This window comes from Hippocampus comes, unplaced genomic scaffold (assembly GCF_001891065.2).
Source record: "Hippocampus comes isolate QL1 unplaced genomic scaffold, H_comes_QL1_v1.1 scaffold38, whole genome shotgun sequence".
Taxonomy (NCBI): Eukaryota; Metazoa; Chordata; class Actinopteri; order Syngnathiformes; family Syngnathidae; genus Hippocampus; species Hippocampus comes.
Window position 1 is genome coordinate 130,865 of NW_017805716.1, and position 12,993 is coordinate 143,857.

At 44.9% G+C, this 12,993-nt stretch overlaps 1 protein-coding gene across 5 annotated transcripts in view; it reads right to left on the minus strand.

Moving 5' to 3' along the window:
- Nucleotides 1-6,212: 6,212 nt before the first annotated feature.
- The window catches only part of LOC109523795 (voltage-dependent calcium channel subunit alpha-2/delta-1-like), a 35,276-nt gene continuing 28,495 nt past the window's right edge, over nucleotides 6,213-12,993 (minus strand). For 3 of the 5 annotated variants that reach the window (XM_019883201.1, XM_019883202.1, XM_019883199.1), the window contains 7 exons: nucleotides 12,205-12,357; nucleotides 10,573-10,625; nucleotides 10,385-10,440; nucleotides 10,154-10,280; nucleotides 9,556-9,668; nucleotides 9,383-9,465; nucleotides 8,107-8,615 (listed from right to left, as the gene is read on the minus strand). In XM_019883201.1, the coding sequence (XP_019738760.1) occupies nucleotides 8,304-8,615; nucleotides 9,383-9,465; nucleotides 9,556-9,668; nucleotides 10,154-10,280; nucleotides 10,385-10,440; nucleotides 10,573-10,625; nucleotides 12,205-12,357 (897 nt within the window). In that variant the 3' untranslated portion in view covers nucleotides 8,107-8,303. Of the gene's footprint in view, nucleotides 7,954-8,106; nucleotides 8,616-9,382; nucleotides 9,466-9,555; nucleotides 9,669-10,153; nucleotides 10,281-10,384; nucleotides 10,441-10,572; nucleotides 10,626-12,204; nucleotides 12,358-12,993 lie in introns of those variants that run through there. The other 2 variants (XM_019883206.1, XM_019883203.1) reach the window with 1 other exon arrangement.

Consider the following 12,993-nt stretch of genomic DNA (forward strand, 5'->3'; position numbering starts at 1 on the left):
TAGGAGGGTGCCTTTCCCATTGCAGATGACAGATGAGGGGTCAGCGGGGGTTGTCAGACCTCCTTGCTGAGCTTCTCTCGGTGCCCGCGGAAGGATTGAAACAGGAGGACATCCCGGCCTTGGGGAACCATCTTAGAGGAGATGGAAGTCCTGTTGACGGAGACAAACGACTGTCCGGGCGGAGCGGCGGGACGGGGGGTTCGGGGAGGGAGGGGCACCGAACGTGGAGACGTCGTGGTGCGGCAGCAGATGGAAAAGAAATTGGATGGAAGGAAAATGGAAGCGGCGATTTTTTTCCGTATTGAGAGCGCAGGTAGAGAGATCAAGTGCGGGCTCGAGCGGCCGGAGGACAACTGCAAGGAGGGCCGGCAGATAAGGGCCGAGCGCCATTTTCCTCCGCCGCAATAAAAGGCGAGCTGCGCTCCAATGAATCAGGGCGTCGGGGTGGGGGGGAGAGGGAGGGTGGGGGGACTTTCCTCTCTCTGTTGTGTGTTACGTCCACCGCTAATGGTCAGCAGATGTGGACGTATTTCACAAGTGCGTCTTTGGAACACATTCCCGCACATAAATCCAATTAGGTCACACGAGCGAGCTGGTGAGACGGCAGAATGCGACCGGCGACCGCCCAAAACGGTTGACTTAAGTCATCGCATTTTTGCACAGGTAGAAGATTTGCCGCACTCCTTTTTACGCTTTAGTCCGGTCACATATTGGAGTTTGTCGGATTGATAATAATCTTTGACGGATTGCCGGGTTCTTTTTGTCAGGAACAGAAGATCGGAGCAAAGTGTTTCGTGGTACGCGGTACGGCGGATCACCTGTAACGGGACGCGTTCTGACGAAGCGCGCATAAATCCTGCAAGCGGACTTGAGCCTGAAGCAACAAACCTTACTGTATATGTTACGGCACGTCCTCCGGGAGGCGTTAGTCGCTCATCCAAAGTCCGTCATGAAGTTCCTGATAGTGTAAATCCATGTTTGGACAAGAGAGGAGTATGAGAGCCAGGTGATCTCTGCCCTCGGTCTGGGATTTCAATAAAAAGCTTGTTGGGGTGAGATAAAACGCCGCCCGAGCCATGCGGCCGTCAGGAATGCACCAAATAAGAAGTGATGCATGCAACATGTTGGCCAAAGTTGGGTCGAAAGCGAGCAAAGTCTCGGAAGCCATCGGCTGGGACTGGCCTCTGGGGATGGGGGGGAGCTCTAGAATTCGACGGTGGATGCCAAGACCTCCGCTTCGGGGTTCTGCTTCTACTTTACAGCCCTGCGAGCAACGTGAGGAGCGGAGAGCGGACGTACATTGGACAGAAAATCAAAATGACCTGCGTGGGACAAAAATGCACAGAACCCCGCCGAAAAACAGGTCCTGAAAGTCTCACTGGTGACTGGAAGGTACCTGGCAGTTCAGGTGAAATTCTGGAGTGGGTCAAGAGTAAACTTTCAATCAGTTAGTTTTGTTTGTTTGGGTGTGCCGGAGGTTCCATTTCTAAACTTGGGAAGGGGCCTCAAGAAATTCACCCGTACTACTTTTTGATACCTTTTAAGAAGGGGGGGCAAGGGAAAACAAACTCACCTGCAGCGCCGCCGGCTACGACGTGAGCTAAAGCAGCTCGACCCATCCTAAACACGGCCCTGCCTCTGGAAACACAAGCCAGATAAGGATTTACTCTTCCTTTACCCGCTTCAAAAGCCGGTGACAAAGTTCACTTCCTGAAAAGAAAAAAAAAAAAAAAAAAAAAAACTGATACATGAGCGGACACGTACTTTATCTCGCAATGCGTCCCGAGATGTCAGGCAACACGAGGGCCAGAGTAAACTGCCCCTGACCCCCTGGCTTGCCAGACTCAATCAAGCGCGGGGGACTTTTCTCAAGGCAGTGACAAGTCGGGAATACTCTGAGAACAAAATAAGACAAATGGACTTTGAAGGAAGTTTGGCAGAGCGTCCTGCGGGGGGGGGAGTTGCCCTGAGGATTGTTGACGTGAAATCCAGCGCTTAAGCAAACACGCTGCCGGCCAGCTCATAAAAAAAAGATGAATTCTTCCATTTTTTTGGGGGTCCGTATTTGTGCTGGCATTTGTGAGATAAAAACGGTCACGGGGGGCACTGGCCTGGTCTCCAGCCTGATCTGACCGAAAGTCAGCGCTCAACCGCCGCCTACTGTACATGCAAGAGCCACTATTAGCGTAGCAGCTGCTTGTCTGGCAGCTTGTTCGCCGCTAACTAGCTCCACGTGTGCACACACACACACACACACACACACACACACACACACACACACACACACACACACACCACCACACACACCATCGAATCCCCTGGCTTTAGTGTCACAGCAGGAGTGCGGCGGTCTCGCGTGCTTTTATGGACCAGGGTGGGGCACGGGGAGGTGAACGTCCACATCGGGGGCGGACGAGGGAGTCCCGCCAGGTGCTAATAGATTTCCTGCAGCTTTGAAAACGCTGGCTTGCGCCGGCGCCTCGCGACAGAGTCGGGTTTCATCTCGCAGGCAAATTACACGGGACCAACGTTTGACCTTGCCGTCGACAACGCACAACCTACGCCCGAGCGGCGAGTGAAATGGATTCCAGTGAGTTCGGTAATAATGACTCCGCTGTCTGCCAGGCCAGCGGGTTTTTGGGTGATTCACGCTCTTGTTTTGCGCGCCAGGCCAAAACCAAAAAAATCAACGCAGGGATGTTATGAGAGTGCAATCAACTATGCCGAGAATCAGCACTCTGACCGGCGCGCCGGCGGGTTGATTGGCTTCCAAGTGAGTCAGTTTACGTTCATCTCCCCCGTTGCTATTTATGGACATTCGTCGACATAAAAGAGAAGTGCTAATCGTACCTCTTTGTTGCAGCTGTGCAGGTGTCGTGTCAAGAGATGGTTAGGCCAGTCAACGACTTTGTTATCGTAGCACATCTGCAACTCTGAAACACTTTGAAAAGAGTACAGGAGCATTTACGGTAAACGTAGATAATTTTGTGTGCGTGATTTTTTTAAATGATTCTAAAAAGGTTTGCAATTTAGCATTTGCCACATGGCCATCATAACTGCCTCCAAATGGAGTTTATTTGGGCGAATTCCCAAGTAAAAAGCCTGAAATTGGTCCAGAATGGCTCCTTCAAAATAAAATGGGCTACTTCCTGTCAAGGTTGAAAACCAACAAAAAAAACTAAAATTAGAACTGAAAAAAACATTTTTTGTGAAGAGAATAAAATAAATGCTTTTAGAAGAACGAAAACAAACTGAAACGACGCAACTAAATAACGATGACGAAAAACACCAATTTCTGATAAATTTTCGTGCGTAAGGATTTTTTGTGGGTCCTGTTATGACACATCCGAATTGGTGTGGATTCAAGAAAATGGGCTGATTTTTGGGGATCCTAAAAATGCATTCGCTGCCAACTAAATCATTTATGGCCCTTCCTGAAGGTCCGGAGTGTTAAACCTGAAACTCAAGACACACAAATTGTGCTTTTGATCATGGTTGTGACAAATACAAAATCCCCAAAGGACATTCCACGTGTGCGCAAACAGCAGGTGATTCCGGTGAGTCAAAAGCCAGATCAAAGAATGTTGCTGCTTACTACATGGATTTTTTTTCTCCCCCCCCCCCCCACCCCCACATGAAGAACCAGTGACTCCACACGAAGCTTCACCTTCTCTGTGGAAAAGAACAGCAAAATCTTGATGAGAATCAACGCGCAGCCGCTGAGTGATATTTGAAAGCACTTCGCTCAAGAAGTTCTCGGGAATACCTGGAATATCAAAACTTTTACTTTTGCCCCACTCCCGCGACCGTTTGTGGAAACCTGATAGCGCGAGATCGAAATAAAAAGATAAGGGACGCATGACATCTCCGGGCCGCGGACCTTTTTGAGTGAGCGTGGTAGAGCGATAAAACATATTCATAAACATAGCAATCTCTGCTTGGAGCACAAAAAAAAAAAAAAAAAGGGACGGGGGTGGGACAACCCCCTCAGGGCGCGAGACTATCACGAGATATTTATTACCCTACTTGTGATTGCCTTTTGAGGGCGAGCCAATGAAATGCCTAAAGTGAGTTGTTCACACTAAGCTTATTACACATTAGCACCACTTGACAAGACGGAACAATAGCGTGAAGGTCTTTTTGTTAAAAAAAAAAAAAAATGAAAGCAATACTGCCAAGAGAAATCATTAAAAGGTATTATTTCAGACTCCATTTCAGCCAACAGAAAAATGATCCAGATTAATCATTTTGGTTCCGAATGGCAATTAAAGCACAATTGATTTGTCTTGAGGTCACACTGAAAGGGTTCAAACCAAATCTAAATTTTTGAGCAATGATTTTTTTTTCCCCCCCCAACAAGTGACCTGGACTCCAGGATCAAAAGATAAGCACTTGGTCAGTTTGTCGAATGAAAGCAACAAAACCAAATCTAAACCAAATTATCAGGGGCTGGTTCATAAAATGGATATGAGGATTAAAAAAAACTATTTAAAGGTTCTTCCAAGGTTCATACAAAAATTAAAGGTGACATAAATGTAAGACAAATCTCTTCAGAGTTAAAAAAAAAAAAAAAAAAGAATCTGGACTCAAATTCTTAATTCGGATCAAAATCAAATTAACCAAATTCACTTTTGGTTTTGACAAAGCAACACATCATATTGAATCCATCTAAACGAAAAAAGACAAAATCCCGATTTAGATTAACTTGCTCCATTCATCCTTGTTTCAAAAATAAACTACACAAACCAAATTGAATCCTATTTTAAACCTCATGTTACAAAAAAGGATCTAAATGTAAATCAAGAACAAAATCAACTCATCCTTGATTCATAACAAAGTGACGCGCCAGATTTCTACCAAACCTCTTCAAGTATACAAAAATCATTCTAATCTTAATTCTGTTCACATCTCACACTCCGAAAGTGATCGGGATCCGGATGGCGAATGCAGATCCTTGATACAAGCTATTCAGTTTAGTCCAGGCCTTTCTGTTGCGCGTGTATAAATATGTTTGGGCACGACAGGATTTTCATCACATGGAACGATTACGCAGCATGCAAAAATAAACACGGCGCTCATAATGAGAGCACGGCTCACGCAATCGCTTACATAATCAACCTTTCAAATTTACTGAAGGAGACGTTCCCTGCGGGACGCCGGGCCAGATATCAATCAGAGGCCGACTTGGGATAACAAACCCAAGCACAACGCCGGCGACCTCTCGGCGTAAACTGAGCGAGGAGTCTCTGTTGCCAGACGCAAAATCCAGAGCTGCGACCCTCGGGCCCACCCCAGGCAGGAAATACAGCATGTGCTGTTGACATCGCAACTCATCCGCGGAAGACGAGGAATAACACTTGAGGAAAAGTCAGAAAATACGTCCAAGAGGAGCGTGGAAGGAAGGAAAAAGTGGGGCCAGTAAATCTTTCCGTCTTCATTATTGGGCTCGATCAGGGGTGGGCCACGTACAACTTGCATTTGGTCAGGCCCAACGTAAAATTCAACAAACACATAAAACATGAGGAGGAACTTTTATAAAAATGCCTTTTTTTTTTAAATAAACCTAAAACAGATTTAATGCCCTTTCCCCACTGCGTATAAACGCCGGAAAGAATACACATGATGTCACACTAGCTATCGTCAGGAATGGCTGAATAAAACACGCCGTGAAGTCATGATGATGTCAATCCACAATGATTGGTCTCCAAGTGGTCATTCACCAGCTGCTACCAAGACAAAAAAAAATGGCTACTATTTCATTATAAGACGTGGTAATTGGCCACTTTTAAAATGTCCCCGCTGATTGTATTTTTTTTTCTCCTCGCAGCATGTCGCTCCATTTTTAACGTGCGCCATAAAAGCGTAAACTGACACTTTGTTTTTTATTTTTTTTGTGGGGGGGGGGGGGCACAGCTGCAGTCGCATCCCAAGTGGACGTCGCTAACGATTAGCATCCATCGCAGCTCGATCGACAAGCCCGAGGTGACACCGGCGTTAATTTATGGAGCCTTTTGTGAGCAAAATCCAACCTGGCGTTGACGTTGGCCGACCATCAATAGTGCAGTCATGTGATCTGTTGGGAGGGGGGGGGATAAGAACTCCATATAGGCAGCAGATTGTTATCATAAAATTTTATTTTGAATATTTGCACATGGATGAACACGCGTTTTGATCAGAATTTTTGTACAAATCTTTTTTTTTTTTTTCTTCCCCCCACATCAGTGTAACTTTTTAAAGTACAATCGAGGGAGATTAAGATGATGTCCACATGATTGACAGTATTTAAAAAAATGTTTTTTTCAGTTTTCGGTCACTTTAGACGGACCTTTCAGAAAATGGATCGCATGCAGTTTGTTTGTTTTTTTGATTGTTGATAAAGTGTACAACAAAATGGCATGTGGACTTACCACTATCGCGGTGAAACACAATTTTTAAAATACCCGTGTACATGTGGACCGTCTTAAAAAAAAAAACGGCCCTTGGTGGGCTCGATGCTAACACACAACACACACATTGGTAACACAAACGCACACCAATCCGTAAGATTTCTGCGACCTGTACGGAATCGGAAACACTTCATTTCCCGTGTTGATTATTCCCGAGGGGACAGCATTGGATTTTTGCATTTTTAACTTAAACACTGTTTTTTTTTTTGTTTTTTTTTTAAATTCACGGTGTCGAGACCGCTTTGTCAGTGCTAAAAATCAGGATCTGAATCGTAATGCAAAAGACAGTGGATGCTGTCTCCTCAAGGGAAAACAAAGGCAGTAACAGCTGATCATCGCGCGATACTTGACGTCAACTTGCAGAAATTACGTATTCGGAAAAGGAGATAATTCAGTTATGGCACTTGTTTTTTTTTGTTTTTTTGTTTTGTTTTTTTTTCTCCCCTTGTTAGTAAATGACAACCACGGTCGTGAGTTCCACCAAGAGCGCAATGTTTTGGCTAAATTATAAAGTGCAACCATCGCGAGAGTGACGGTGGCGTTTCTCAACTTTGAAGCAAAAAAAAAAAAAAAAACCCAAACAAAAAAAAACAGACAAGTGTGAAGGTGTCAAAACACATTTTGAGGCTTTATCTCTCAAATCATTGGTTTTAGGGCGCAGTGGACCATAAAACCACCAAATGTTGACTTTGTAACACAGCCTAAAACTTTACAAAATCGGACCTTGAGCGCAGAACGACCACAATAAATAAAAAGCTCCGTTTGCATCCGATTTGTTGTCAGTCCTGCAAAGTTGGAAGCAAAGAAAGGATGGTAACGTGGACTTCAGTAGCTGTACGCACAAAGTGCAGATAGTAGTCTCGAACCTCCAATAAATAGTCCAATAAACAAGCTAGCATCGGAATCACATACATGGCACTAGAGAGTTTTCAGTCTGGGTCGTACTGATTGGTTGACGCGTACGCATGGCAGTTTTCGATCCAAGAATTCCAGACAGAAGGAGGCTGAGGATTCGGTTTGGACGAAGAGCACAAAGTAAACAAGTTCCAGAGACAGTGGCAGGAGCGGGGAAGAATCCAGACCAAAAAAAAAATTATCTGCATCCCGGCGGAGGCGTACCGGGAGCAAAAGTTTGTGATGACGACTTTTTTTTTTTCCCCCTTGCACTGGATTGAAAACAAACTGCTTGCTAGCTTCTGGCAGTTTTGAATTAAACAAAGTCCAATAAGGCAGCCCCACTTCAGGAAAACAATGGCGCCACCAAATAAAGTCCTCTTTGGGTCGGGACCATCCGAGGGCTCTTCGGTTAAAAATTTTGAAGCTCTTCTCGTTTGTCATTCCGGAGGCATGCTGGTAGAGAAATGGCGGTGGGGCAAGGGACAGGTCATGACGGGACGGTGCGAAGTCCAGAACCGCACAGTACCCAGAGAAATACCAACTGAAGGGCCAAGGTGAGCCAGAGCGAGGGACTCAAGCCGGACGCCCCGCCACAATCAGGGTCCTCCTCCTGGAGTTCCAATAAGGGCGCAACGTCAGCACGGGTTAGCGACGTTAGCTCAGTCAGCTGACTTTGTTTGGGGGTTACTTTTTCCCCCCCAATCTCACCTCTGGCTAAGACTTTGGATGAAGCAAATGATTCATAGATGTCTTTTTGTTTCTTTTTTTTTTTTTTTAATCAAATTGTGTTTTTAGCTTAGCCAGTCAGCTGACCTTGTCATCATGACAAAACTGATTGTCGCAGTTTGGTGGGTAAAAAAAAAAAAAGAAGTATTTTGTGTGATTCAAAGTTTTCATTCATTGCGTCTCAGACACAACAGCACTGGCAATTGTTCCAATGCACCAAAGTGCATCGGAGGATTACAATACACGGGAAAACATGCTGGCTAGTTCAAAGCCGGGCAAGAAGATGGGGAAAACATCAGCGGGGAAGGCAAGGGAAGTGAAAACAGATGCCGGCGGAACGTGCGTGCGGGTGACAGGTGCGGAGCGACACAAAACATAAACCAAAAAAATTGTGGAAAAAGCGGACAAGATATACGATTTGAGGGGAAAAAATGACAGCCAGAAAAGACGGACTGACCCGGCGAAGCACACGAACAGTGGCGGCAGTAACACGAGCAGCGAGGACACTGAGGGGGAGCCGGCGCTACGCCGGCACAGGGCCTCGTCCTAAGCGGCAGGCCAATCACAGAGCGGAAAACGAGACAGTACATCATGCACCAAAAAGCGCTCGGAGGAAAATGAGATTAGTGGGAAGCAACGCAGGTTAATAATAATAATAATAATAATAAAATGACATACAAGCGCACGTTTAGCTGAGCTGGTCCAATGTGGCGGGAAATAATAATAATCTAATTTAAAAAATGCTAAACTGAAACCACTGCTTATTCCTAGGGACATACATACCAGTTGAGCAAACTAGCAAAAACCAGCTAGCAAGAGTTTGGATGAATAATTTGTCACTGTTAACGCTAACCACATTATCGGTCAATGTTTGGACTCTTCGTTCAGCGACGATACTAAAGTAAAAATTGACAACAGTAGAGCAGTAAACGTGACAACATGATCCCAACATTTGACGTTGTGGGGCTACACTGCTTTAAAAGCATGTTCATATTTCGCATGGTTGTAAAATTAGCCTTGCTGGAAAACAGTGTGAAAAATTCAACCACGTAACATTATTGAAGCAGCAAAAAGTAACAAAAAAAAAATTCCTGACTTTGGATGTAATATAGGATAAAATCAATCAAAGGCATTTTATTTGTGGTCAAAATAAGCGCAAAGTGTGATCCTAAAGATAAGAAGCCATGTTAGCTAACAAACAATCCTGGCGCAAACAAAGCTGGAAGGCGTTTCGGATGCAAATCAAGCATCAAACTGCAAACAAGCAAAGCTGTTTGTTTGGAAAGCAACATCTGAGTAGCGATAAGACTTACGTGTTCGTTATTATCGAAGCACACCGCAGGTCCTTTCCTGTAGCGAGGATTCTGTGCTAGCTCGCAGGGATCAGGGCCGTTCGCTTAAAAGAGCCGAGTCAGGAAGTTCAACCAAACTCTGGGATTTACACTCGTTTCATGGGATATGTTATTCAAAGTAGGCGGATGGATACACTGCTGTTCATCCTGCACGAGCGCCTTGGTGTCGCAGGACGAGCAGGTGAGTTTGGCGTCGGCAATTATGAAAACCAGGTTCGTGTTGGGAAGCTTCTCGGCGTGGTACAGTCTGAAAGTGAACACCGCACAAGACGGAACATGAGGAAATACCGCCGTGGCAAAATCGGCCAAATCGAAAACAGGAAGAAAAATCGGAATTAGTAACGAATCATACAGTCATGAGAAATAGATGCATTTTTTTTTTTAATGGCGCTCCGTCCCAAAGGAACAAAAACTCAAATCTCTCCAAATTCCCATGTCAGGGGTGCACAAATGATTTTCTCTGCCTTTTTTTATGGCGCTCGTTAAGGGGGGAACGTGTGCGGCTAATGCGCAGGAATGCCGCGCCGCATGCAGGGCAGGCACTCCATTAGACGGCACGAGGGGGCCTTAAAATGGCGCATGCACACGCAAAGGGGACCGGGGGGAGGGGGGGGGGCTGCCGACGTGCCAGGACGGTGGTCCGCTCACAAGTGACTTGACTTCACCTTCAAGGCATGTGATTTTTACAAGCGAAGCCTCGTTGGGGACTGTTTAAGGTGGAATTTTTCTTACCTGGAGCAATTTCCGCAGTCGACCGTTCCTTTGAAGGAAAGGTCGCCCGTCTCAAAGTAGTACTGCGTTTGCTCTGTGATGCACACCTCTTGATGCACGATGTCGGACATGTCCTCCTCCATGTCGGCTGTGGCCCAAGTTTTTTTTTTTTTTTCGTTCAGGCATTAGTTTTGACTGACACCGTCGGATAGACCTGACGTGAATTGAAGGCGGACTCGGAAAGAAATTCACCTGCGTGGAGGAAATTCGGGAATGTGATGCTGACCAGCAACTGGTGCAGGATCGACCTGAGAGCAGATAAAGTTGAAGTAAATATTGACGCAAAAATCAGCCGATTAGGATTCAAAAATGTGTTCCCTTTAATATCTGTACCATTAACGATTTTTAAAAAAGGTACGGTCCGCATAAAAAGGACTCACCAGGCTGCAGTCGTGGCCCACCAGCCTACGTTCAAAATATCCGCGATGGACGGCTGGGAAGGGGGAAGCAGCAAACGCAGCAGTGAAAGTTCATACAAAAAAGAAACAGATAAGAAAAACCAACAACATCAGGTTTGAATCAAGGGCCTGTTAGCCATGTTGTTTGGATTACAGCTAGCATGCGAGGACCTCGTTGTGGCCAATCAGTCACGTAGCTTTCAGACATGTCGAGTCACACAGCGAGTAAAATGTGTCTTTGATCACACGTACGATACGTGAATGCTCCTACGCATTTGTGGGCCGTGTTGGGAATTTTGAAGATACTTGACAATTGTAGCGTACCGCATAGACCGCTTAATACTTTGGCCTTTAATGTCAGTGAAACTGCATGCAGTTACGTTTTTTTTTCCTCCACATTTTTCGATAAATCTGACAAGAATTTTAATATTAACAACAAAAAAATACGGAATTCAGTGGAGGATGCTACGATGGGCAAAGTAACATTTTAAGACCAAGTAACATTTGTATTTTGAAAAACTTTTACACAATAAGTTACGTGACAAACACAATCAAGTTTTCTTTTTTACGCAAAAACAAAGTGAGCGTTTTCCATTAACTTCAATTAAAAATATCGTAATGTGAAGAAAAAAGTCATTTAACTAAATTTAGGCATTTCAATAAAGTTTTCCGCTCACTAAAACACAATGCACATTGCATAGTTTTATGTTTAAAAAAAAAAAGTGACAAAAAGGTTGTTATTATGGGAAAAAATACATTTTCACGTCGAATTTGTAATTTTTTTTTTTAACCCAAATGTTGCAAAGAATTAATATTTCAACTTTAAAAAGTTTACATGTCATGACAAGGTTTTTAAGTGATGGAAAAAAAGTAATATTTTTGATCAAGTTGTCCTTTAATAAAAAAATGAATCTCACATATAATCTGTTTTGAAAACATACTGCTAAAAAAGATTGATTTTTGTATTCTGTAAAAAAAAAAAAAGTCGCAATATTTCAAGAAAATTAAGAAAAAAAAATCCTCATATTCCAAGAATAAATCAGAGCATAATGGGAAAAAAAGTTCATCATTAGTAGAAGTCATCAAAGCGCTGACTAAAAATCTGAACTATTTGGACTCCATTCAGGGATGGATATTTTTGCTGTGATGTCACATCCAGCCGAACCCTCCCCAATTTGTGTTTTCTTCGACATGAGCACATTTCCAAGGGGGAATTGGGAGAATTCCCAAGTTGAGCGTTTTGGAAAAAAATAGCAGGGTGATGAAAAACAGCGCTTGCCGCTTGGCGTGTCGGCCGAGCATGCGAGACCACCTAATCCTGTTAGCGTTACGGCAACTCCCACTCCGACGCTTTCGCTGGACCTCTGCTTCCCTTCTCATCTGCGCTGTGACGATTTATAGCTCCCTGGCGTTTTCGCGTGCATGTATGTGCGCGCGCGCGCATGTGTGTGTGTGTGTGTGTGTGTGTGTGTGTGTGTGTGTGTGTGTGTGTGTGTGTGTGTGCATTTGTTGCTATGATTAAGTAGCATGTCGGGAAATCAGTGCACGTATCAAAACGCGTTGACAAACGCGTGTGTGTGCGAGTACTGACAGGCTCTAACTTATGTGACTCACCACATAAACGGATCGCAGGCCCGCCGCGGCCTTGGTCTCCTTGACGGGATCGCAGAGCGACTGGTAGTCGTAGGACTTCTTGGAGGTGAAGAGCGACGAGTTGACCAGGGTGACCATCAGGATGGGGTCGATCATTCCGAAAAAGCGTCCGATCTGAACGAGCAGGCGTGGTCGGTATGGGGAAAAAAAAAACATGAATTAAAGACAAGAGTCAGGTTAATGACACAATGTCATGATCATGTAGACATGTGCAATTTGATAAGAGTTGAACTGTAGGGGGAAAAAACTGCAACATCGCAAAAAAAAAATTTGGATTGGTTAAAACGGTGATGCTGATAGCGCGACCTGAAAAGCAAATGCACGGTGGACTTTGGTGTCATCAACGTTAACGTGACCCCTAAATGTCTTTGCCTAAATTGGTCTCAGGTTGCCCCGCACGTGTGCGACACTTCCAATGAATGAACAGTTGCCGCCCTGTTGGCCCACAGACTCCCCGAGGACTACCCGGACAAAAAAAAAAAAAAAAAAAAGTGGGGGGAGAGCAGGTCGCATATAAAGAAGCGGAGAAAAGTACACTAGACGTCCCCGCGAGATATACGACAGAGGGGCACACATGAGGCCTCAACTTTTAGTGCTGCTGCCAAACTTCAGAGGGTGCCTGATTTATCCAGCGCACGCCCGGCGCTGATTAGCCAGCACATGAAAAAACATTTAGGCAAACCACAGCGGGGGGCCCGGCTCACCTTTTAGCTTTTTAAGAAAAATCAATTGGAGCCGAGTCTGCTTTCG